General features: G+C 41.8%; 1 protein-coding gene across 2 annotated transcripts; it reads right to left on the bottom strand.

Annotated features, from left to right (window-relative positions):
- Positions 1-6,452: 6,452 nt before the first annotated feature.
- LOC147437844 (glyceraldehyde-3-phosphate dehydrogenase, cytosolic-like) lies at positions 6,453-19,271 on the bottom strand. 2 transcript variants are annotated; one of them, XM_086487282.1, is made up of 12 exons: positions 19,197-19,271; positions 19,085-19,120; positions 18,542-18,642; positions 17,984-18,099; positions 17,649-17,748; positions 17,300-17,446; positions 16,652-16,712; positions 12,478-12,575; positions 12,238-12,380; positions 9,883-9,966; positions 9,717-9,806; positions 6,453-6,621 (listed from the first exon to the last, which is right to left on the bottom strand). In XM_086487282.1, the coding sequence occupies exons 1-12, from the start codon at positions 19,198-19,200 to the stop codon at positions 6,501-6,503; spliced, it is 1,101 nt and encodes a 366-aa protein (XP_086343408.1). In that variant the 5' UTR covers positions 19,201-19,271; the 3' UTR covers positions 6,453-6,500. The 2 variants fall into 2 exon arrangements, with proteins under 2 accessions (XP_086343408.1, XP_086343409.1); XM_086487283.1 differs by lacking the exon at positions 6,453-6,621 and adding an exon at positions 8,836-9,346.
- Between the last annotated feature and the right edge of the window lie 7,671 nt (positions 19,272-26,942).

Below are 26,942 nucleotides of genomic sequence, written 5' to 3'. Positions count from 1 at the left end.
ACTAGGGCCCATAACACCTGGTGTGCATGCATTTAGAAAGAAACAGATCCGAACGTGTATATCCATGGTGATCTTTGCCAATACTTATGGCAAATGTGATGCGTGTAGCACACATTAAAAACAAATGTAAATAGTTCTGAAAAGAAACTAAATACTTTCAGTTGCAATCTTTTGCAAGCCTTGTTGAAACTTCTGAATGGCAATAGAAGGTGAAACATTGATCACTTCTAGGTACACACAATGAAACTTTTTCATTAACCACTTATAGCCTTGCTATATGTATAAACAACCATCTGTAATGTTTTTTAGCAATACTTGTAGCTGAACAAGTCATTCTAAGTATCCGACAATTTTTGGCCACTGAAATTGCTTCTGATACGTCGTGCTGAAAATGGTCTAGAAAACAGATGTGACCAGCACCTAGGGACTTTGTCGTGACACATATTTGAAATAGGGGGCGCCAGTGTCAGTCCCAGAGATTCATATTCGCCACATGTGGAATATGTCTCAAAGGAGGATGGTCGAAACAGCGACATCCATCAAGTACAAGATGTACCTGTGTGTGGAGGAATTGCAAAACACTCCGTGACAAGAGTGAGAGGGACTGTCATTAGCTTGCTCCACACTGGCTAAACCGAACTCCTTGAGTTCCTAGACCATGTTGTATCCCATGTGAAAACATGTGCCAAATTGAACCCTACAAGTAGGTTCGTAACAGCATAAGACAGAAAGATAGATTGGACACTTGGCCCAAAATACTTTGTGCTGACATGCCCTTGGCATGGCTCTATAACATTCAAGCGTACTTAGACGTCTTGAAAAACCAAGCAAAGCATACTAAAAATGGAATAACACCAAATCAATAGATGCGTACCTGGAGATTTGAACGTAATGTACATTTACCGGTATTCAATGTAGAGGCACACGTTGTCCACATGTGAAAAAAAAAGCAACATTGCACTAGAAACCCTGGGTGTTTCCTTCGCAATCCAAACCCGTTGGGTAGAAGCTACGTAGTCAAACGCCCTGGTAAGATCCTTTGTAGAACTGCGCAACTAGCAGGTAACGGTAACCAACATAGTCAACCATGTACAGAATGATTGGAATCAACTTGAAAAGTGTGTCTGTCCGCTACTGCGTTTGGTAGATTGCGGAATTCTTTCCTTGAAAGTATAACTGGGAGAGATCAACTGTGATCCTCAATGCAGATCAAAATGTGATCCTTAATGCCTATGGGTGATGTAACAATCACCCGCCGGGTCTTACCCCAAAACAGTATCTCCATAGACACTCCGTAGTGCTATAGAGAGAGCAGGAGACCCACACTTGTGAACTGTCGATCTCTTATGGACAGCCATGCTGTCACAACTGATTGCTGCATCTATACTCCGTGGTAGAGATCAAGTGGTGTGAGCTTAAGATTATCAAAAACTCACTTGAGCGTCGCACTAAAAACATGTAGTGCAAAAATGACACCCTAAACATCCGTAATGACAAGACGCTTGCTTGTCAATTAACGTCAATGGGTACTCTACTAGGTAGAGCTATTCGATCTTGAGAACAATCATCCAAGGAATACCAACAAGTGGATCTTACCCTAGATTTAACAATGGCTCTTAGCCAGCGTGTGTGGCTCATAGCCCTCATGGCAATTAGTGTTCAATCGTCGAACCGATGAAGACTAATGTGGATGGCATCTTGCCCAATTACTAGCTGAGAGTTAGAGCATCTTGGCTCAGGAGGACTCACTAGTGAAACATGTAGCAAAAACTTCTTAAAAAGTATGCAGTATTCTTCGAGAGAAATACGAAAGAGAGATAAGAAGAGCATGCTAGGTTGAGGAATTTCCTTAAATTTCTAGTGTGTGTGTGTGCCCAGAATGTGTGCTCTTAGACATCTTATGCCAGACTCGCAGCTTACCCTATAAGCATGCTCTGTCTGTATAACACTCTCATCGAGAGAGGGAATAGAAAAAACAATCCATAGCTTGCCCCACTTACCATGTATGGGGTCGTGACTTTAGGACGACGTAGCATTGGCACTTTTCCCGTACAATAAGTCCTTGATTTCGTTCCGGTTAGTGTTGGTGTGTGTTGATAGCAACCAACAAGCATAGTAAACAATCCATCCTTAGTCTATCCTTGATAGAGTTGCGAGTGTGATAGCGGAGGCGTAATGCATGAAACGGTAGAATGAAATCCACCTTACTAGCATGCCTTGCATGCGGAATTGTAAGCCCTTGTGGAGAGTGATGGCCTCAAACGTGAGGACCAAAACCATAAATTCTTGGCACAATTTAGACTGGTAGGGATTCCCTGTGCTGATATTCCTTATTTTGTCGATTCCCCAAATCCGTGCTTCTTCTAAAATTGCCAAAGCACTTTGCTTTGCACAATGACAGTAATTGCCAAGTGTAAACAGGGAAAAACAAGAAAAACTTAAACTTGGCTAACCTGGTTGTTGTTGCTGCAACCAGTTGTCATGAAATTTGGAAGGAAAAACTCATTCCAAAATGGATTATAGCCATACTTGCACAGACGCCGTCGTATATCCTATACACCGGTCTGGTACATAATGAAATAACCTGCAATATGAAATAACCTACAAACACATTTCCTATTCCTTCCCAATTTTGGATACTTAAAGTAGATGCCAAACGGGAGAAGCGGCAATGCAAGATCCCTAAATTGAAGCCTTGATTCACCAAAATCTGTTAGTTCTAATAGCCAACTGATGCGGTTATTGACATACAAAGAGCATGAGAAAAAGAATCGACCTTGTCGAGCAATTTCAATTGGAATGAACTAATACTATGTGGCAAACATCAACTAGCAGCTGCTGGAAATAGTGACAAGGAGTCATCCATGCCGAGCAACTTGCCCCCTCATTAAGTACACCTGTTGACAAATCTCCCCGACTCGAAAGTCGAATGTGGTACCGAGGAGAAATTGCAAATATTATGAAATCAGTAACACAACCTTGGACTACACAAGCCTTGCTCATTAACACCCTTGTACGGAGCCTTGCTCCCTTAGAATACAAGCCGCATGCACCCGTATCTGGCCTTTATTATCAATCTGCATAAACGATGACTGAAAGAAACAGATGAAAAAATAAAAGAAGTTAACTGGATTCCATGCTTGCTGGAGCTTGGTACTTGCCCCAACTTTTCTAAAGTTTCTCGGACTAGCCTTGCAGTCATACCCCAATCTATTGATTTGTCCAGAGATGTCCTATTTCCACAAAGCTTCCAAATTTCCATGCTTCTGCTGCAGAGATGTCCTTCTTCCACAAAGCTTGCAAATTTTCCATGCTTCTACCTTGAACACCTTGGAGCTTTCACTTCAACCGTCAGCACATGCACCTTGCATGCCATGCCATGCATGCATGCCATCGGTGATTGCTTGTTGAGTACCAACTCCAATCAGCTCGAGGCTTGCAAGCGTGTTGAAAACAGTGTCGACTGGAGCCGTGGGCCAAAGCCCTTAATTGGGGGATGCCCAAAAAGTGCTTTGGAGTTTTCGTTTACGACTGTCTTTAACTATTGTAGCTCGCAATACTCGAGCCTGCTGATCCTTGGCTCTATGGGAGCGGCCTTCGTGTGTAGAGTAGCTTGCTGTCTACAAAACCAAACTCCATGGGAACTGGCTCTTGTCCAAGAAAACCTAAGGTCACTTAAGTGACCTTGTGTGAACACCTTGCAGCCACCATGGCGGACTGCACGCATCACGTAGAGGGGGAGGAGTGATGAACCGTCACGCCTACTCTCCAGCGCGTCCAATGAGCTCCTTAGCGACCGTTTTCATGCAGGTCGCAATTTTCGTGCAGATCAACACCCAGGCGCCCCCGCCTAGCAAGGGATTATGCACACGCTCGGCTCTCTCAATTCCGCCTTGGTCGATGCTCGACCCTCCCCCCTTGTAAGCGGGCCTACACACGCTCTTCCTCTCTGGAACTTCACCCGCCTCCTATGCTAAGCCCTTTTGCCCACGGTTTCTGCTATTCGTGTTGACCTTCCTCCTCTTTGGTTTATCTCTTGAAGGGGCCATGCCCACGCAGCTTCTCCCTTGGGCTTGCCCACGACCAGAGAGAGAGAGAGAGAGAGAGAGAGAGAGAGAGAGAGAGAGAGAGAGAGAGAGAGAGAGAGAGAGAGAGAGAGAGAGAGAGAGAGAGAGAGATCATGCAACCAAGCGTGCAAGGATTTCTCCTCCTCCGCAATGCTTCCTTCTCCTCAATAACTCCTCCCTCCCCTTGAGCTCTAATACCAATATAAGGCCTAGGGTAATTGAACATGCTAATCTCCACCCAGCCATGCCCTATATAGGCCCTTGGCCTGCTAAATATAGGGACCCCCTTAACTGCATGTCCATCCTAGCCCTTGGTTGTGAGACAGGTCCTACCCTTGTCCTGACAATGATGTTCAAGAGTACGTACTAAACTGCCAACAGTGCCAAGTTTATAAGGCAGAGCGCCTCAAGGTAGGTGGCCATTTACATCCTTTAGAGATTCCACAAGGTAAGTGGGAGAGTATCTCTATGGATTTTGTAGTAGGACTACCTACTACAAATCGTGGCCATGATGCCATTTGGGTAATAGTAGGCCTTATCACAAAGATGGGTCAATTCATTCCCACTAAGACTATGGTTAAGACAATGGGATTAGCATGGCTATTTGTAGAGCATATGTATAAAATATACGGTCTTCCAGCTAGTATCATTAGTGACAAATATTGAAAGTTCCATAATCACTTTTGGAGAGCTGTGTTCCAAGAGTTGGAAACTAAACTTAATCTAAGTACGGTTGATCATCCAAAAACGGATGGTCAAAGAGAAAGAGTTGATCAAGTGCTAGAGGATATGCTATGAGCATACGTTAGCAAGAAGCAAAACAATTGGGAAGACTACTTACCTATATTGGATTTGCTTATAATAGTTAAAAGCATATGACTAGAGGGTTTAGTCCATTTATTCTTTTGTATGGATCTCAACCTAGATCACCCATTACGGTGGGGTTGGCTAAGGAGAAGACACAACAAGCAAAGGATTTTCTCCAAGACCACTTTGACATGCATCGAGTTGCTCGACAAAATGTTAAGCAAGCTCAAGATCGATATAAGAAGTATGTACATGAGCATCGACGTCTTGCTACTTTTGAAAAAGGAGACAAGGTTTTCCTCAAAGTTCTGGAGCATTCAAAAATTCTGAAGACGGAAAAAGTTGCTAAACTTTCACCACGCTATTGCGGACCGTTACCATTCTCAAACGTATAGGTCAAGTGGCCTATAAGTTAGCTCTTCCAGAGAACTCACAAGTTCATCCTGTTTTTTATGTTACCCGTTCATGAAAACAGCTAGGACAGAATGATAATGTCATTGACATAGGTGTGTTGGTTGACTTTATTGCACCGCCAAGCATTCCTCATGAGCCTAAAAAGATTTTGGATTCTCATGAGCTTTGCACCAGACATTGTGTCAAACGACAGGTGTTGGTAAAATGGCTAGATAGACTTGAAGAAGGTTCTACATGGGAGAATGTCTCCGTACTTAAAAACATTTTCCTACATTCATTTTCGAGGAAGAAAATGATTCTCCAAGGGGGGGTAATGTAAGTACATGGGTCCTATGGCCAAGGCCACCTACACGGCAGGACAGTGTGTACGCTGGGGGGAGGCTATAAGATAGCACGGTTGGGTGGAGACTAGCTCACACATTACCACCGCCCTTTCAGCTATGCTCCAGGTGAGCCAATGGTGGCTAACAAGGGATGTGACCCAGGCGCTTCTACATTGTTCACGGACGATATGGATGAGCTCTTTGACCTAGATGCCATGGTGAGGAAGTACAAGAACTTTGACAAAGAGATGCTCAAGGAGAAAACTTGTTCTGCAAGCAATGAAGGTAATGTTGGTTTTGTCTACTTGTTATCCTCCTATCTCTGATTCATGGTTAGAGTGTTCATTACCTTATTATTGCAAACCCAAGTACTGATATTGGTAAGGATGACCAAGATGTTGAGTTGTTGGATCCACAAATGAACGCAAAAGAAATCAAAAAAGCAGGTGGAGGATGGGTTGGCCCGCAACCTCAAAAAAAAGTATTACCATACTTCCCCCCAAAACCAGAGCATGCAAGAAGCTTTAGCTTCTTGCAGCTTTGTATTTTTTTTCATGCTATCATACTGTTTCCCAAAATTATAATATATCAGTCTTTTACTGAGAATTTTGTCATGTGTTCTATACGTAAAATTCATAACGTTGGCTCAAAATTCCCACCACCCACTAATGAGGTACAACACATTGATCGCAAAGCACCTCCTTGCATCATCACTCGCTTCAATGTCAATAGGGATTTGGCAGTCATTCTTGACTTCAACAATGTAATTGCATACGTGAATAATAAGTGCACAACAATGTTAGCATATGATGTATCAATATTGTACTTTGCCAAAATAACACGAGATGAGAACATTACCCACTTCTTACGGCAGGACACATAGATTTTCCTACTTGCATTGAGTCGGGTAGTAAAGGTATTCTTGTGGACCTCTCGTACTCAATGAAAGTTGGGAACATGATATTAGCAAGTGCCTTGACTCAAGCCAAGTGTTGCTTGAGTGATTGGATCTGCCAGAATAGCTGCCATGTTAGCAATTGGTTTTTTTAAAACCCTTTGAAGCTAATGTTCTTCAAAAAGCTATAAAATTCTTGTTATCTTTTCCTTAAGTTCAATAAGTCAAACACAATAGTTTTAGATGACTCCTTGTATAAGATGTACTTCAATGATCCTTCTTGCTATGTGATTCTTCCTGGGTTGGAGCAGCAAAGTGAGAGGTAGTGGGAACTATTCTAAAACAGGATTTAGCCAAATTTGTGTTACAATGGGCTGAGAGTGCTGATAGAGAAAAACTCGTTAGTGAGTGTCCATTTGATGCCAAGAAGGAGGCTCTTGCACAAATTCACCTCAGATAATGTATGACAAATGTTAGAGAAAATGACTCTCGATTGTTTTTTATGTGGGTTGCAATACTAAGAATGTTGGATAACGGAGGTGTTACTATAGAATCATCTTTTGAAGACCCCCAAAAAGCTCGTTTGAGTACCCTAACACTTAGCAATTGTCCTATAGATTTTCTTTGCCTCTCGCTCATCAATGTCATTATCCTCACGCGTTCATGTCATCCTCTTCTGCATGCTTCTTTGTTCTCGTTTCTTTGAAACCCAGTAGTTCCGTCAACACGGAAAAAGTTCCCTTCGGGTGTGTTGTGTAATAGACAATGGAGTAAGATATAGGGTGCCATTGTGGACATCATGTGATTCCATGTGGAACGAGTAACGAGGCTAATGATACATCAAAGAATACCATCAAAACACAGCCATAGTACTCATGGAGACACACACACACACACTCTCTCTCTCTCTCTCTCTCACACACACACACACATAGAGATGCTACGTTGCTGAGATATTGTAGCGGCCAGACAATGAGAAAGCTAGCGGCTGTTGAATATGGGGTGTCTTGAAGCAGCTTTAGAGGCAATGAAGGAGAGAGATGGAGTTCACTCTGAGCCCTAAACCAGAAGACAAGCACAACTAAGGAGCCCAAGGCCAGAGACAATGGAGGAGGGAGGGAGAGAAGGAGAGAGAGAGACCAAGAGATGGCACAAGAACAGTTCTAGGGAGGGAGGGACCCATTGAGTGAGTGATGTAGAGTGCAGAAGTAGTGGCAGCAGCGAGAGAATATTCAATAGCACTCAATGGTCCGTCAGTTTTCTATATGTTTAAACATTCCAAGACCGCCCACCTTATTCCCTCCTGTTTTATACTTTTACTTATAGATTAAACAACCCCCACCCCACTCTCTCTCCTTCTAAAGGAGTCTCCAAGACACTCCTTTTTGGTACCACCTAAACATGCCTTCACCCATTACAAAAATTTGTATATGAAATATTCTTCAAGGCTCCGTTATTGACCAAATATCTTAGCCAACTATTTCATATACTTAATACTTAAACATCATTATATATAAATGCACATATAGATTATCTGCTAACACAACCCCGCCCCCCCCCGCCCCGCCCCCCCCTCTCTCTCTCTCTCTCTCTCTCTCTCTTCTCCTTCGACTTATGGGGAGTTTCTCTTGGGCTACGGGGTCTATGGGATACCCAAGGTTTGTGTGGATGGCGCTGGCCATTAGAGGATCGAGGTGCAAGTTGATGTGGACAAGTGGCAACCAGTGTGGAGATTTTCACCTCCTAAATTTCTACAAAACCTTTCACGTAGATGTGGTAGCGAGAGTTTTTCTCATGTGGCTACATGCATTTTCATACACATGGAGCATAAACTTGTCTTATTAATATAGATATAAGATGTCATAGAGATAAGGTATGCACGTCATCGCACATGGACGAAGAAGATTTTTCAAGCACTTGATAATTTAACTACCTATGTGTTGGGACTCGTCATCAAATTTTGATAAGCTTTGGGCTACAAAAATTGCATGGTTAAATTTAATTAGGTGCTTAGCATTAGTCTTCCTTTCCATCTAATTAGCTACCACAAAGTATTTTATTCCCTACTTAAAGATAGTATCATCCTTTAGATTCTTTCTAGTGTTGGTCCTACTAGCAAGACCCTAAAGATAATACTCATTGTTTAGGTTCTTGCTAGTGTTGGTTCCACTAGCAAGACCCTGCATGGCATCTACTGTTGCCCCCCCACCCCCAAAAAACCCAAAAAACACACAAAAAAAAACAAACACCCCCCCCCCCCACACACACACACACACAAAAAAGAAAACCATCTTTTCCCCGTTCCCTATTCTTATTATCATTAATGTTGTCAGTTGTTGATAAAGCTCAAATAAAAGTTGCTCGAAGGTTGCCTTATTTTTTAGATTTATCACTATTCAATGACATGTGGCTGCTTGAAGCTCACATTTCCTTATTAGACAGTTTGTTCTTCATGCCAATTGATTATTCAACTACTCCCAATACCAAAGCAAGCTCAAAGAAAACCGGTCACCCCATCTCTGGCTTAGGCCTACTTTGTGCATCTCTATGAAAATCCATCGAGTGAAAGGGATCCAAGGGCCACCCATTTGTGGAGGTTGGTTGCAAATCCGATGAATCAAGAAAAAGCTCCTTCTAGGGATCCTCACCCCATCACATGGATATGAATATAAAGTCCTCGATGCATATATGTCCATGCTTTGAAAAGGCTTCACTAAAAGAAAGTTAGAGACATGGATATAAACAACAGTAGTGAATCTACAACCCAAGCTCCATGCTACATATTCTTCTAATTGCCAATTGTGGATTCCATGTGTTTGATCAAGTCCACAACACGATTACTACATGTTCAAACATGAGCTCAAATTAGGTACAAAATTAAAGTGCAAAAAAAACCATCCTTCAAACCATGCAAAACTCTTGTCTAAACTTTTTCAAATAGCAAATTTAAGGATACTTGCGCTATTTCTTTTCAGTTGTCACTAAATTTTTATATATTTTAGGCGGAATGATTTTCGCCCCTTTGGCTCCTAACTAGCATTGATTTTTAAAGCAGCATGATTGTAAGCTAAGGCATGCTTTTCTCAAAGCCCACAAAAGTAGTTTGCTGGGATTAAACAATTTGGTATAAATGCTCTTATACGACATGCATGAATGCATATCACTATTATGTTTGATAGAAACTTGAAATTTGAATCTAGTTTATAGTACCTGTATCCCCATTCATTGTCATACCATGCTACTAGCTTGACAAAATGATCATTCAAAGCGATTCCAGCCTTTGCATCAAATATACTTGACCTGAACAAAGTCTAAGCTACTTAAAGTCCAATGGTAGGTCAAAATTGCAAAGTAAACTTATGTACACAGAAGTTACCGATCATCTCCAATTAAATCCGATGAAACTAGATCATCTTCTGAATATCCAAGAATTTTTTGCAAGCGACCACTAGCCTCTTTTCTGTGTAGTTTAGAAAGAGAAACATGATCACTTGTACTTTTCACTCCTAATCCCTCTTATAATGTGGAGAATATGTTGTAAGAGATAGCATACAAACATAAAACTAGATAGAGATTTAAAAGCACTTCATGAATGCATCTGTGGATTTGCTAAAGAGTCTAGGAAGAGACTATGTCAGCATCAAGTAACATCTACGGATAAGTCCATACGTAGTTTAGCTCACCAATATAGGATGTCTATCTGAACATGCTCTCATCTTTGGTTCAAAGATGTGAAATCTATAAGACCTGCTTTGAATGATTTTAGACCTTGTGCAATGGTTGTGGATCGAGGCCATGACCCATTGTAACAAAAGTCCACTTTTGCTTATTTACGTACTCACTACGTCATAGTCCATACCTTGAATTTGTCACTTGCATTGGTCTTGCTTTAGGTTTCCTCTTGTACATACAAGAATTTAATTTGTCTACCTCAGCAATGGTTTTTGGTCACCTAAAGGCCTTAGTGCATTATGGGTGAAGGTCGTTCAATTTTCATTGCTTGACAAGTGTCCCCAAGGAGGCTTAAAAGTCCCCAAGGAGACTTAAAAGTGTTGTGAATGAAAACAAATCATGTTCTTTTAAATGCTATTTTTCTGAACTTGCATGCACCTTTTTGAATTAAAAAGTGTATTAATAGGAGTTTGATCACATGATGAAGTATTGATAGAGGCTCCTTTGATTTAAGGACTTCATAAAGGTTTATTTCACTAATTTTTTTTTATTTTTATGTTTATTAAATTTATCTTTTCTTATGAAAAAAAAATATTAAAAAATAATCTTTTAATTTTTTATTCTATTGTTTATTTTTTTCCTTCTCATTTGATTTTGCCTCAAAATGTACATGTCCAATGTGCATCTTTCACATTATTTAAGTGGGGGCCCTCCATAATATACAAACCATTTGTGATTATATATGCATAATAAATAATAAATTTTATATTAAAACACAATAAATATTTCACGTGATTGTAAGCACGTATTTAAACTTACTTTCACTCGTGCCTCCTCACTATGTTAAATATGTTTTGTTAGTAGGGTAATTAAGATGTGTTAAAAGCATCAAAGATAGTTCAAAAGAAATTTTTGAAAATAGAGTTGGATCCATATAAAGCTTTAGTGTCGTTATTACCATAGCTTTATTCAAAAAAAAGATCCAAACTATATGCCCCCTAAAAACCAAACTATATGGCCCACCTTCTTTTTTGCTTTTCGTAGAGATTTATAAGATATGTTTCAATTGGGTGTGTTTCTTTGCTTGAGCTTCAAAATTTTTGGTGGTGCACTTTTGTTCTAAAATAGTGTGTAATGGCTATTAAAAGTCAAGCCTTTCCTTACCATTGGCGTTCTTACAAAAATTCAAAATTTCATTTTACAAGTATCACAAAGGATGGACAAAAATATATGACATTATACTAATTAGCAAGGGAGCAATATGCATCAGACTCATGATGAGCTTTGCACATAAAACTAGCCTATCTGACTTGTTGCATTTGAGAACGTATTCTGGAATTTACAAGGATGACACACAAACACATATATACATGTATCTATTACTTGTTTTTTATTTATGTTGCGAGTTTGTGTGCGCGCACACACACACACACACACACAACACAGAGAGATGAGATGAAAATGTACAAAAAGGAAGATGCAATGATGGAGGATTCTTAATAGTGGTAGCTGACTCTCCCCCTTTTGTAAAACCTCTGTATCACATGTGTTCAAGGGGTATTTAGAAAACCCCTAACCTATATATTTTTTTGGTAGCACTTTGTATAATAAAAGCGTCCTTTATGTATCAAAGTTTTTATTGTTTCAAATAAAAATCCCTTAATGTATGTATATTTTTTGTAGCTCTACAAAAAATAGTTAACTCCTATGTTGAACTCAGGTGCTATCAAGCATCTCTCTCACTCACACACACACACACACACACACACAACCCACCCCCCCCCCCCCCCCCCCCCCCCCCCCGCGGGCCCGCCCGGATGCAAGGTAAGGACTACTCTCACAATAAGGGAAGTTAATCTATGGATTGCGTATAATTGAATATCACTCTTGAAAATGTTTGAAATGAAGTATTAAAATATTATGCCTGCATTGGTATAGTCAGTTAGGCATACTCATCATACAACATAATAGTACTAATAGCATAACGATAGAGAGATAAGCTTGCAGGTTTTCAACAAGATGAATAGAAAATCAAAAAGGAAAATCTGAAGTTACATACTTGACAACAGCTTTGATCTCATCGTAAGAGGTGGCCTTCTCAAGCCTTACAGTGAGGTCGACTACAGAAACATTAGGTGTGGGTACTCGAAATGCCATCCCTGTGAGCTTTCCATTGAGGGAAGGAATCACTTTTCCAACAGCCTAAAAAGAGATAGATGACAACCTTTTGCCTTCACAATGTATTTATGGTGTATAAGGTTATTGATTGATGTGATAAGAAATGAGAGGAAAGTCATACCTTTGCGGCTCCCGTTGCGCTAGGAATTATGTTGAACCCAGCACCCCTACCACCTCTCCAGTCTTTTTTGGAGGGACCATCCACTGTCTTTTGACTTGCTATAGTATAAAAACAACTTTTTCTCCTCAAAACACTGACTATGTTTATAAATACACACTTGTTTGAAAACCACCCCATAATTAATCGTTTTTTCTTTATTTGTTAGACTAGAAAAGAGTTAATTATTCAAGTTAAATGTCTAAATCAATTCTCAAGGATGATGGAGAACTACAATAAACACCTTCATACTATTTTCTTATCAGACAATGTTTTAGAGCTAATTAGCATCTTGTACAAGTCTCTTAGTTTATGTGAACGGATTTTTATACTTTCAATGTTTGTCCTTGATTGAATTTGCTTCTCTAGAAGAATTAAGAGAAAAACTAGAGTGCATCGTTAGCCGTAGAGTCCGAGGGTAAGAGAAAACAAGAACCTCTAGAAGACAAAAACTTGAGAGGGGGGGAGAGAGAGAGAGAGAGAGAGAGAGAGAGAGAGAGAGAGAGATGTATATTTTTTATTATCGTCCTGGATGGACAAGTATGACCTGTAGGACCAAAGGTACATGTGAGATGGTATGTGGGTTGCTTCTTGCTACTCCATGTGATAGCAGAACTCCCAAGTGAGAACATGAATCTGCTAGTAGACCTGCGATTTGCTTTTCGAAGTGCACCACATTCAGCATATGTATCGACCAAGGCATTGCTAAGCACAACAATTTTTTGAAACAACCCTTGCTGAAGTGTTCCACATTTGGCATGCATATCGACCAAGACAGTGCCAAGCATGCCATCTCTTTTCGAGAGAAATTTGCATAGATCCACGTGCCTACAAGATGCACACGTAGGTGATAGCATCTGGAGAAAGGTTGGAGAAGGGCCCTCGCTTTGCATCTACTAAAAAAGCCCAGACCTTCCTTGCCCGTTGTTGGGCATACCCTGCAATCAGTGCATTCCAAAACACATCTCACACAGGAGCACCACATCTTGCATACATATCGATTAAGGCATTGCCAAGCATGGCAATTGTTTGCAACAGCCCCTTACTAACAATATCAAAGTTTGCCAACCACAACAATTTTTTGCTGAAGTGTCCCATAGTTGGCGTACATTACTGCAATCATTGCACTCGAAAAGATGGCATTCGGGACATGAAACTACTCAAGAACTTGTTGTGCTTTGGAAAGTACACTACACTTGGCATACATGTCAACCAAAGCATTACCAAGCACGGCAGTTTAGTGCAACAACCCCCGACTAACAAGCTCATCATGAATTTGTTTTCCTGTGTCGATGTATTTCAAAGTGCCACATACCTTCAAAATGCAAACATAGGTGACTGCATCAGGAAAGAACCCCTCGCTCCGCATCTACTGGAAACATCGCAATGCTTCTTGGCCGTGCCCCTGTTGGGCATAACCTGCAATCAATGCATTCCAAGAGACCGCATCTCGATCAGGAAGCTCGTCAAGAACTTGTTGAGCTTTCAAAAGTACACCACACTCGGCATACATGTCAACCAAAGCATTGCCAAGCATGACAGTTCTTTTCAACAGCCCGTGATTGACAATCTCATCGTGAATTTGTTTGCCCATATCAATGCCTCGCATAATGCCACATGCCTTCAAAATGCAAGCATAGGTGGCTGCATCTGGAGAGAAACCCTCACTTCGCATACAATGGAAACAACTCAAAGATTCGTGGCCCTGGCCTTGTTGGGCATATCCTGCAATTAATGCAGTTCAAGAGATGACATCTCGGTTGGGAAGCTCGTCCAGAACTTGTTGTGCTTTCCAAAGTACACCACAATTAGCATACATGTATACTGACGGATTGCCAAGCACGACATTCTTCTCCAACAACCTCTGACTAACAATCTCGTCATGAATTTGTTTGCCCAGATCAACGTCTTGAAAAATACCGCATTCCTTGAAGGCACAAGCATAGGTGACCGCATCCGGAGAGAGGCCCTCGCTTCGCAAGCGACGAAAACAGCCCAGAGCCTCGTGACCCTACCCATGTTGGGCATATCCTGCAATAAGTGCAGTCCAACCGACGACATCCCGGACTCGAAGGTCATCAACAACTTGTTGTGCCCTGACAAGTGCACCGCACTTAACATACATACTGACCAACAAGCTTTGTAAGCATGTGTCCTTCTCAAGTAACCCACTAGCGCAAATCTTCGCATGTACCTTATTGCCTTGGCACAAATCCTTCTTCTTAGCACATGCTTTTAATGAGGTCATCCAAGGTAGTCTCATTATTTTCGAGTGTGTGTCATTGTCTTCCTCTCCATATTTCACTTATGTGATTTTGTGAGGGGATTGAGAGATTCTCAGTGAACGCGAAATCAGTGTGACTATGGGAACCTCCGAACTAAGATCGAATTGCTGTTGAGAGTTGGCAGTTGGCAGCTTTTGACGGCGTAGTTTTTTTTAGAGGTTTTCAGCGTTGGCTTAAAAGAGGAGCTACGTGGGCTAAGGACAGGCCAAGGATTTGGAATTGCCCACTACGCTAACGAAGTAAAAAGCATTCTTCAGTATCCATCCTATCACAATAAGTTTTGGACGAATTCTCACAATAATTCCCACATTGTGAATTACCTCAACATCATAAGCTTCTGTGAGGGAGGCACCACATACCTAGCTAGGTACGATTGGGGGTAGGGGACCGCCGGCCCGATGGGGGGGCCGGCTTTGACCGAGTAGGTAGTAGTTGGGTGATAGAAAGGTTGAGAGAGAGAGATTATCATTCTGCATGCATCTTTTAATGTGTGCACTATGATGATCTTTGTCACCTATTTAGAGGATTTAATGCCCATCCACCCTTCTTAAGGAATACTAGTACAGCCGGCCGCCTTCGACGGCCTCTCTCTCTCCCCATCTCTCCCTCTTTATCGTGTGCAACTGGGCTTTTTTTCTATTTGGACTTTAGCCTTTAGGTTGCCGATTGCGACACGTGTAAAGGGGAGCCCTTCCGCCATATTATGATAGTAGATTTTCCATCGTATGAGAGCCCGTGTTTTCGTGAGTCAATCCTTAGAAGTGCTTGTTTTAAATTACCAATCTATAGGAAAGGGAACTAAAAATAGGGAAGTGCATTAAGATACCCATCTAATTTAGAAAACTTGAAAGTCTCCTCTAGTCCTTTTGCAGTCTCAATGGAGATTTTTTTGACCTACATTAAGGCTTGTAAAAAGGAATTCTACCGAAAGTGTTCCCCAACCACATTGTATTCTTGCATTCTTCTCCTGATAATGTTCGCCAAACATCACAAGAAGATTTAGAAATTTTCTCATGTAGGAAAACGGAGTCTATCACAATGTTTTCATACAATGCACAACATCATGAGTTTCCGCTCGAGAGGCACCGCATACCTAGCTAGGTACGATTGGGGGCAGGGGATCGTCGGCCCCCCTCCTGGGCTGGCGATCCCTTGCCCCCAATCCTACCTAGCTAGGTATGCAGTGCCTCCCTCACCGAAGCTCATGATGTTGAGGTAAGTCATAATGTGGGAATTATTGTGACAATTTGTCCAAAACTTCTTGTGTGCATGTTGCTAAGTTACAAAAATGTGTGTGTATCTTTGTGATACTCCATCATTAGAAGGGCAATATGAAAAGGTTTGGATCATGCCAAGTGGTTATGTGTGCGCTCAAAGATCCAGAAGAGGACCTTTGGCTCACCAAGTAAATATGCCCCTCCGTAGAGAGGGATACTACTTCCCATTGCACGTCTTTTGAAAGAATAGGAAGCCTTTCAAATCCTAGAAGTGTTTGTTACTTGCATACTTAGACACAAAAGCGTGAAGGGAATCTATTCATGGTAAGCTTAATGAACTCGTGTTTAAGATTTTTTTGTTTTGTTTTTCGGCAGTTTGATTGCATCCACACATCCACGCCCGCATGTCAGAGAGGTTTAACCATAGCAAGCATGCTTAAAGCCCCTCGCCTTTATCGCTAGGCCAATTCCCCTTGACAGTGTCTAAGCACTACTTAGCATGTAAAGTTTTGATTCTTTAGGCTTGCATGCTAAAAGATATAAAAAGCATAGATAAGGTGTTCTTCAACAGATCATCTTTTTTGGCTGTGCTCAATTTGCTTGAGAAATCACTCAAAACAAAAATCATATTCGCACCTGTAAGTGAATGAACTGTGGTCATCAAACCTTCTACGATGCCAAAGTTTTCGTGAATCACCTGCAAAAGAAACAACAAGAGAAGTTATGCAGGCTACTAATGTTTTCCTAAATATGCTAACATTAGTCTCCATATTTGCCCAAGGTTCACATCAAAATTGCCATTATGCCTAGTTTAATGCTTAAACTGTGCAAAAACAAAGCTTATTTTTGTTGTGAAAATCACCTTTTTTAATACAATTACAATCTTGAAATTATAATAGGACAATTTCGTGAGATACTAATAAAGGCCTTAGGGATGTGTGCGCACGTGCATGCATGTGTTAGTCTATTTAAAGTTGAGTTAATTTTCTAATAAGGCCTTACAAATCAAATTAAGGGTAAGTAATTATTTCAGCCTTTAAGCTACAATTTTGATGAAAGTATCTATAACAAAAGGGTGCTTCAAAAAAGCCAGGTTTAGTATAATCCCACCTACAAATCTTGAAATTTACAACTCTAAATTCTAAACTTCAAAGGTGAGAAAAGCTATAAAACTTAGATATAGTTTGGATAAAAACCTTTGAATATTGTCAATTTGCCTCTAAAATCTTTCATATGTAGGCTTTTTTTTCAAGTTTTTTTTTTAAAAATCAGCTTGAGCAGTACCTTAGCAAGTGGAGCCAAACCATTTGTGGTACAACTTGCATTTGAGACAACAAGAAGCTCCTCCTTGTAGTCTTGCTCATTAACCCCCATGACAAACATTGGAGCATCTTTACTCGGTGCCGTAATAACTACTCGCTTAGCTCCCCCCTGCACACACATTCAACAACATCATCTCTCTCTCTCTCTCGCTCTCTCTCTCTCTCTCTCTCTCTCTCTCGGAATAGTTTCCCACGACGTTAAAATACTCTTCTTCTTCTTCTCTCTACCCAAGAAGTTAGTGCCTCTATCTATGAAAGATGTCTTTAAGCATGAACATGCAATTATGTTCCTTTATTGCATGAAGAAGGACCTTAAGATGGCCGGATGCTTTCTCCTTGTCAGTAAAAGCACCACTAGACTCAACCACGTACTCAACATTCGTTTGGCTCCAAGGTATCTCTGATGGTTCCCTACAAAATGAAAGCTTGCAAAGTCAGCCAGGGGATTGATTTTTATCAACTAATTATGCTAGCTATAAAGATTTTGAATCTAGTACAGAAAGGTGGGTGATTTTTATTTCCTAGCCCAAAGGTGGTAGAGGCTAAGTGATCAACTCAAAAAATGTGTGTGCATTGAAAAGAGAGAGAGAGAGAGAGAGAGTTTCTAGTAAGTAGGCCTAAACTTAGATTGTATGCTTGGCATTACCTAAACCCATAAGTTGAGATCGTATGCGCACCAAGTCGAAGGGTCGTGTTATCTTGCACCTCTACTTCTCCATCTTTTAGCTTGCCATGTACACTATCATACTTGCACATGTATGCCTGAACAAAACCAAAAACAATTACAAACAAAACAGAACAAAATACAATTTAATGGGTGGTACATTTATGGGCCAGACAACCAACAACTACTCCACGATTTAATGTGAATATGACCAATGTGTCTTAGCCATACAACCGACAACTACTCCACGACAGCTTGGGAGGAATTGCAATGGGAGTGAGTTATATTCAAGCAAACAAAATTACAAGCCACAGTCCAAAGAAATTAGAACAAACTCTGAAAAGCATTTGATCTAGACATAGTCACCATGGCAATATCTGTTTATTGCTAAGGTGGACTCTAGTGTGGATCCTAATTAAGATGACTAGAATGCTTTACACAGAAGAATGAGGGTATGAAAAATACCCATCTATACACAGTAATTCTCTGCCCTTTTCTAATATAATTCACCGAGGTTCAAAAAGGAAAGAATAAGAGTACCATGTGGGCAGTGGTGAGGAAGGGGTCGTTGATGGCAAGGAGCTCAATGTCATCTCTCTGCAATATAACACGAGCAACCAGGCGCCCAATTCTTCCAAAGCCTGATAGTAAACATAAGGTAAGATGAATGCGTTAATGTGGGCATGCATAGTGAGGTGTGTGTGTGTGTGTGTGTGTGTGTGTGTGTGTGTCTCACAAGAAAATTTAGAAATTTTCTCATGTAGGAAAACGGAGTCTTTTTCAGTGTTTTTCACAAAATGCATAACATCATGAGCTTCTGCTCGAGAGGCACCGAACACCTACCTAAGTACAATTGGGCGCAGAGGACCCCCGCCCCCCCCCCCCCCCCACCCACCACTGGGCCGACGGTCCCCTACCTCCAATCGTACCTAGCTAGGTATGTGGTGCCTCCCTCACAGAAGCTCATGATGTTGAGGTAAGTCATAATGTGCGAGAATTATTCCAAAACTTCTTGTGCATGTGTGTGTGTTTGTGTGTGTGTGTGTGTGTGAGAGAGAGAGAGAGAGGCTTCAGAGCACTTACCGTTGATGCCAACCTTGATTTTGCGGGTGGATGGATCTGCAAGAAAATAGAAAGCATGGCTTGAGAGAAAGAGAAGAATACGTATTCAGTGCATGGTTTTGTTAAAACGTACCCATGTGCACCGGCTATGTGAGATTGTGTCGCGTGTGTGTGTGTGAGAGAGAGAGACAGAGAGAGAGAGAGAGAGGGGGAGAGAGTATATGTAAGGGTGGACTCTTGAGCGGGGGCAATATTCGAATCTCTTCAAGGGCCAAGCTTCAAAGGGTCGCATCTTCGCTGTCGCGAGAATGGTCAACTCTAATCTATGTATTGCTGCTGTTCCTACTATAAACTACTCGCGGTCGTGCTCATACGTGCATCATTTATGTTTTTCATGCAACTCTACCTAAAGAGAAAATCTTCCAACTAACACAATCCTTAGAGAACAAGTGATAAAATCACAAGGCCTTCCATTTAGAGGGAATCATTAAAGTCCCAAGCCCTACTCATTTTTTTAATTAGGTAGAAAATAAGGATGTTCATAATAATGACTTTATATGTATTCAAGCATCAAGCTACTCATAGATGAAGAAAAAGGGACACAAAATCTACTAGCATTGACACACTCTGCGGCGTTTTTGGGTTGCTTTTCAATCAACACTTCGAATAAGTTCTAGTATGCAGCTTGAAATGCAATAAATACTATTTTTATGGAGAACGCTTACACGAAATGTATAAAAGGTATCTTTTTGTCTTTTTTTTTTATATAATCAACCAAGGAGAAATGATTGATAATAAAAATATGTGCTCTATAGAATGTATTAGTCTAATATACCAATAGTGACAAACAAGTGTCTCTAAAGCTTAAGCTGTTTCTGGAAACATAAGAAAGAGCCACCAGTATTAAAACATCCAGTCCATTGTGCTGCAACAAGTTGACTCATTTCGAGTTAAAAGACTTGCAAAGAACTTTTCCAAGAGGAAGGCAAGTAACCATTTGCACATGGAAAAATGGTTATTACTTAAGAGGAAAATTTCCTAGATTGGAAGTTTAATGAAAACGTTATTCACAAGTAGCAATGAATTGCATCATAGCATACAAAATGCATGTTCATTAAAACCCTTGTACTCCACGTTGACCACAACTTTTGGTCAATCGGTCACTCCCCATCTTGCTTGACTGGCTGGGAACTGCCCACGTTTGTGGCAAGCAGCTCGATATCTAACCAAATCCATGTTTATCTTCTTCTATCTAACCCAGAGATAATGGAAGCATGCTTGTTGTACCTCCCAACTTGGTATTTCTCTTGTACCTATAGTAGTTTGAACAACATGACTACGCTCATTGCCATCAAGAAGAATAACCAAGTCTAGTGGGATCTTTTGCAGTTGCATCTTGCATTAGTAACATGAATGTTGAGAGGAACGTGCAAGCACTACAAGAGGTTGTGTGCACTTGTGACACTGTTAGCAATGGAAATACATTGGGTTTTTATACTCCTCGGCGTCGCTAAGACTGTCGCTAACAGCGTCGATATGGGAACGTCCCTATAACGACCGCTATATGCGTCGCTATAATGGCTGCTATATTCGTCGCTATATAACGACGCCTATAACGACGATCATAGCGACGTTTACAGGCCATCTATAGCAACGTTTATAGCGACGCTGCAGAGCCTTATATAGCGACGCCCAAGAGAAATTTTTTCGGTGCCCTGCCACCCATCAACCATATTGAATGTTTCATTAATTGATTCACCTTTGAAAAAAAGTGCAAGCTTAGATATAGACCCAAAGTAGTCACCCACAAGACAATATAACCATTATCTCCATCATCCATAGTATTCTTAGCAGAATAAAGATACAAAACTCACAAAAGTAAATTGATGAAAGTAAATCAATGACAATTGTACACATCATAGGCAAAATCACTTGATTGTTAAACTTTGTAAATGTAATAGTTACAACACCATTGTCATTTATTGAAAAAATATACATGGTTTTCAAAAAGTCGTATGAAAGTCGTCTCATGATACGTATGCTATGACAAAAGGAAACTAATGCTATCTAACTACGGCTAGACTGACGTCGTCTAATCAGCCGTCTCATTGTGTCCAAGCGGGATATCTGTCGCATTTTGCAAAGAAAAATAAGACAGCTTTTTGTAAGTATAAACATATAGCGACGTTTATAAAACAATACAAAAAATAGAAAACAGTAAACCTTAATACTAACCATGCCACCGCGAGAACTCAGAATGTCCATCAGAGCGTTTAAGACCTTCCTGCCTGCGTTCTCGCACTCATATGGTGTGGGGTCACGTCCTGTAATCGACCACTGTCAAAACATACAAAGAATTCATTATGTTAGAATTTAAAAACCCCTAAACCCTAAACTATCAAACCTAAAGAGCAATGCAAAAACACTTACAAAATCGACCTCAAATGATGGCCACCCGTCGCTCCCCAAGTGGTGCGAGCTCCCTGCCTCTACTCGCGCTCTGGCTGCCTCCTTTTGTTGCTTCCACTTGTCGAGATTCTCACGTGTTGCTTTCTTCGCATTCTTTCAATCTTCTTTGGCCATCCAATCTGGTACGTTCCACCCATGCTTGATTGCTTTTTGCACTTCGGAACGCTTGTGCTTGCAGTATTCGCGCATTGGAACCTTCATCAAGTCTTCATTGAAGCGGTCATCCCGTGTTGGAACGGGAAACTCGTCATGAAGCATGTTGATGACTCTCTCTTTTAAATCACTTGGTACTTCACTCCAGGTGTTTAGTATGTAGTGTCTAAACACCTGAGAGCAAAGACCGTGCATGCGCGATATCCGATCACCTTCTTGCCTTCATCATCCAAGATGATGCCACCGCTGAAGTCGATGGAGTAAGGCAAGCCCTCTCGCCGGTGACGCATGAACCTGGGTGTCCCGGTAGGGGTCTCTAGCAGCATGTCGACGGGGGTACGGACGTCAGGTGTCTCCACTGGAGTTTGGGCCCCGAAGCGAGGAGTGTCGACTGGAGTGACTCCTGGAGGAGTAGCTAGTGGTGTGTAGCCGCTAGGAACAGCCGTCAGCCGTGCAAAACCTGGTGTAGATGGCGATGCCGGGGCTGGTGTCGGGGTGGCAAAGAAGGGAAGGGTAAAGAGCCTCGTTGAACACGAGGCGGTGTCGAGGCATGGACGGCGGCATCCCCGTAACAACCATCGCCGCCACCACTAGAGCGTTGGTGCCTAGACAAGTGTGAAGATCGTCTCGGCGACACCGAAGCTTCGGAGCTCGCTGAATGCTCTAAAACAGAGGGAGACGCGGCTGGAGTAGGAACGCGCGATGGTGCACCAGAGCGATGACGCTCCACGTACCATTGTCTCTGCTCGGGTGACAAAGAAGAAAGAAACTGCTCATCATCCATACCTGCATTAAACACACGAACATTTAAACTTAATATTGAATGAATGAAGAAGAAAACATGGACAAGTAGAGAGAGAGAGAGAGAGAGAGAGAGGACTCATAAAGGGGGAGGGATTCCTGTGTAGAGAGATTTTGTTGAATTTCTGTGAATTTGTAAAAGCACTGCGCTGCATCGCGAAGGTTTGCTCATAGAAGTTTCTTGCTCCACCACTAAATCTAATTGATCGGGTGAAAGGACGCTGAGAAGTAGTAGTAGTGCTTCTTAGTGTCTCTTTCACCCGATCAGCTAGATCTAGTGGTGGGACGAGCAGCATCTATATTGAGCAAACCAGCTTAGCGATTGCAGCTTCAATATCCATCGCACTCAGAGCGCAGTGCTCATCGTCTCTACTTGTGAGAACATACTTATAGCATACGTACCTGGAGTGGATACAAAGACCATTAAATACAATGACGCAATGACGCATGTAGATAAAAATGGACAAAAAGCCACGTGAATACAATATACATTTTAAAACGGAGCTAGATTGTTCAAATATAATATTTATGGCTTTAAGAGGGCTCTCTCTCATCCTCGCAAAGCTCAACATAACTTCCTATATCTATATAGAGCTATCCGTTTAAACAGATGTCCTCGTTTTCATTTTGAAGATCCTCTGCATGCACCCCACAGAGAGTAGCAGCTTGATGCTCGCCTGGCACCACCTCAGCGGCTTCTGATCACTGAGTATCTTCTTCGATATTCTCCATTGATGCCGCTGTGATTGGCACATGGTAGCCTTCATATGTTTGTGCACTACGAGCTAGGGGCTACCTCTATGACATACCACCAGTTTGATGCAGACTTTGTAGGATGAAATATCACCTGCCAGAGCCACATAACTTACACGAGAGCTTCCAAGCACATAACTTTTAAAAGTGGATGTTAACTATTTACATACTTACTTGTTCACAATGCTCGGGTAGTACAAAAGTGTCTCTTAGGTCATTCCATTTCTTAGTTGAATCCACCTCAAGAAAACCAAACTCTCCTCTACGCACAGTAGCGTTGGGACCCTCCATGATTATCTTGAACCATTGCACGTCGAACAAGTTGAAAAAAAATCCTCTATAATCGATCCTCAAAATCTCTTGTAGCGTGACGAAGTAAGTGAGTTCCGCCACCACAGGACCTGCGTCAAAGGACCGTCGTCGACTAGACTGTTCAAATTTTTCCATGATTTCACAATCTTGAGTAAAACACTTTTTGTCGATCCGTTCCACCCTAAAATGTCGACCTTTACACCATGTTGCTGTGTATGACTTATACTACAACTAAGAAAGATTATGAGTGGCCGTTCAAACATCTAGAAATTCACTAGTCGATCATTGCAAACTTACCTTGGTCGCGCAACCCCGAGAGTACTCCCACTCCTCCTCAATCACTTCTTCACCGCACTGTTGTGCTCTTTTCAATTGGTTGTGCAACCATCTTAAGCTTGTGAATGTTGGTAGGCTCTCTAGACCCGTCGGATAATGCATCGGTGGTCGTCTTCCCCGTCTCCACTCGATTCATGTCCTTTGTCGCTCTTGCTTTGCATCCTCATATTATGAAATCCACTTTTGCATCACTGGATTATGAAGCATGCAAAATCGGTTTATTTTAGCCTCTAGATCTTCCATCATCTTCTTCTCAACACCGAGATTGCACATGACAATCCCAGATATGCGCTCATCATCTATGGTTCGCCATAGCGTGTCCCGGGCTTTATCAAATCCGTCTAGCCACTCTCCAATGTACACTACAAACTCTGATACCAGCCAACCTTCTGCCATGCTACCCTCAGGACGTGCCTTCTGATGCACATATCTCTTGAGCGTTTTCATGAAACGTTCTAAAAAGAACATCCATCTGGAATGTACTGTGCCAGCTATTTCCATCTCATCAACTATGTGAACAAGAAGATGCAGGTAGTAGGAAAGTGTTTCTCAAACATGCACACAACCTCCACAGTGTTTAGTTTGGCGAATGGTATGGAGTCTACGTTAATCTCCTTTTGTGAGATCCATTACACCAACTTTGCAAGTTTGTAGATTGTGTTACGGACGTCAAGAGACAAACATCCCTCAATGGCCACCGGTAAAATAAACTGCAAAACACGTGCAACAATAATATTAAAGTCCACACACGAACACAATTTCCACTATGATATATTCCACTATGAACATACCTGAAGATGGTCCCATAGTAGATTACCCACATTCTTGAATATGTGCATTGGATCAAGCAAGTGATTGACCATGAGTCGGGGCCAATATGGTAACTCGTACCATAGAGAGATATGGTAACTCGTACCATAGAGAGAGTCTCTTCATCCCTGGGGGCAAACTGTCATCACACATCTTCTTCTTCTCTAACCATGCTTGTGCAGACGTCCTCGGTGGCTCTCTTCCCAAAAAGCAGTCGCGTAACACATGATTCTCTGGAAGATACGCTTGATGACCTTCGTAGATTTGCTTCTTCAATGAGGGCGCCCAACGTGCATTCAGTCTAGGTCCACATGTGACACATGCTCTGTATCCGCTTTTTTGAATCCCTGGATGTATACACATGATAATAGATAAGCTTGACAAAAACCAAGATTTACAGTGTTTGAGTTTAAGCGTAAATCACCTGAGCATTCTGTTAGTCCGGGATAGTCATGCATGGTCCACATTAGAATTCCTCTGATCAAAGCATTCCGTCAACTTGTGTGTCGGCTCATATCCACCACTTCTATACCAATCCACAATTGTTGTAGCTCTTCCAATAGTGGATGAAGATACACATCCATATTCTTCACTTTATACCGCCCCGGGACAATCAAACTTAGCCATAGGTGCCCCTTCTTCGTAGTCAACCACGGGGGAATGTTGTACTTGATGATGACAACGGGCCATACACTGTAAGATGTTGATATTTGACAAAATGGATTTATGCCATCCATAGCCAGGCCTAGGCACAAATTTTGAGCTTCCTTGGCAAAATCTGACCATGTTTCATCTATATGTTTCCAGGCTGCGCAATCTGTAGGAATCCGTAGCACACCATCCGAAGATTTATTCTCCTCGGCCATGGACTTACATTCGAAGAAATACTTGATGCGAGGAAGCAGAGGAAAATGTCGCAAAACCTTTTGTGGAATTTTTATTTCGTGGAGATCTACTCGATGTCTCTCGGAATCACATTTCGGACACTTCTCCATGTCTATGTATTCCCCTCTGAAAAGAATGAAGTCGTTAGGACAAGCGTGGGTTGAATTGTAATCCATCCCTAAGTTTTGCAAAATCTTTCTTGCTTCCTCTCTAGAATCTGGCATCACATTATCAGCTGCTGCCAGTATGTGCTCTTTGAGCAATCTACACAACGAAAAAAATACGGTACAATTGTGTAAAAATCTATTCGATCATTATACTGTTGGGGTATAAAGCCCAATGTGGTCGCCCAGGTAAGTGGGCAGGCCGCCAGGTATGTACACATATTCTTTTGTAAAAACCTAATAAGAACTCACTATGCTCTACACATTACAGTAGAGTGAGTTCACCATATCGTCGTGCTCTTCTTCTCGCACTCTCTCTCGCGTCGCACTTCCGCTCGTACTCCTTCAACTGGTATCAGAGCTCAGATCGAGGCTCGAGGCAGCATTTGCAGGTAGCCAGAGTCACCTGCTCAAATTGGAGTGAGATTCGACAGGCGAAGACACGGCCCCAATTCCTGTGGAAAGACCCGAAGGACTTGGTGTTCTCAGAATTTCATTCTGAGGTCATCTCGGCCACCGTTCGGCTTCGACAAAGTTCTGCGCAGGCCATTTTCGACTACGTGGTCCCGGCGGGTGTAGATCCGACTCTGCAAATTTGGGGTTTCGGCCTACGTCTGCAGGTCCTGAGGATATCGGCACTCCCAGAGTGCTGATTTGTGGCTGTCTACACATCGAAGGACGGCTCACAGTTCTTGGAGACGTATCACATACGACACGGGCGCATCTACACACAGATTGTAGGAGACATCCACTAGTTCATCAGGTAGCTTGTGTTTGCTGCTTGATATTCCAGATTTCATCGTGACATTGCAGGTACTTCCACATGGGATGTATTTTCAGAGATGATGTATGTCTATTGAGGGTTTACTGGCTGTGAGTTACGCAGCAAACAACCATCGCAGCGGTTACAGCATACAGTGGGAAATTTGTGGATGTATGACTTTGTGGGATGTCTATGTACTGTCAGATTTATTTCAGCCTTTGTTGAGGGTCGAGTGAGGTTTTATTGAGCTAGGGGATTCTCGAATGTTGAGATCCTTTCGGTGATACAGGTCTTGGAGCGATCCCTCGAGCACCCTTAGATAGGCAGCTAGGATGTATTGACTGTGAGTTAGACAGTTGGGATTGCGTCTTTGCTTTACTTCTGTTGAGGCATTGTCGCAGTCTATGCTTACAGGACAGTGAGAGACAGTACA

The sequence above is a fragment of the Adiantum capillus-veneris genome, chromosome 17 (assembly GCF_014529385.1).
Source record: "Adiantum capillus-veneris isolate H3 chromosome 17, ASM1452938v2, whole genome shotgun sequence".
NCBI lineage: Eukaryota > Viridiplantae > Streptophyta > Polypodiopsida > Polypodiales > Pteridaceae > Adiantum > Adiantum capillus-veneris.
The sequence above is the reverse complement of the archived record's forward strand: the minus strand, read 5'-3'. Positions and strand labels throughout refer to the sequence as shown.

What these genes read in the sequence shown, in the direction of transcription:
- LOC147437844 (XM_086487282.1), bottom strand. An exon ending in TCCTCACCACTGCCCACATG is followed by an intron (nt 18,100 to 18,541) that starts GTACTCTTATTC and finishes GGTTTTGTTCAG; the next exon opens with GCATACATGTGCAAGTATGA. An exon ending in GTTTGGCTCCACTTGCTAAG is followed by an intron (nt 16,713 to 17,299) that starts GTACTGCTCAAG and finishes TTTCTTTTGCAG; the next exon opens with GTGATTCACGAAAACTTTGG.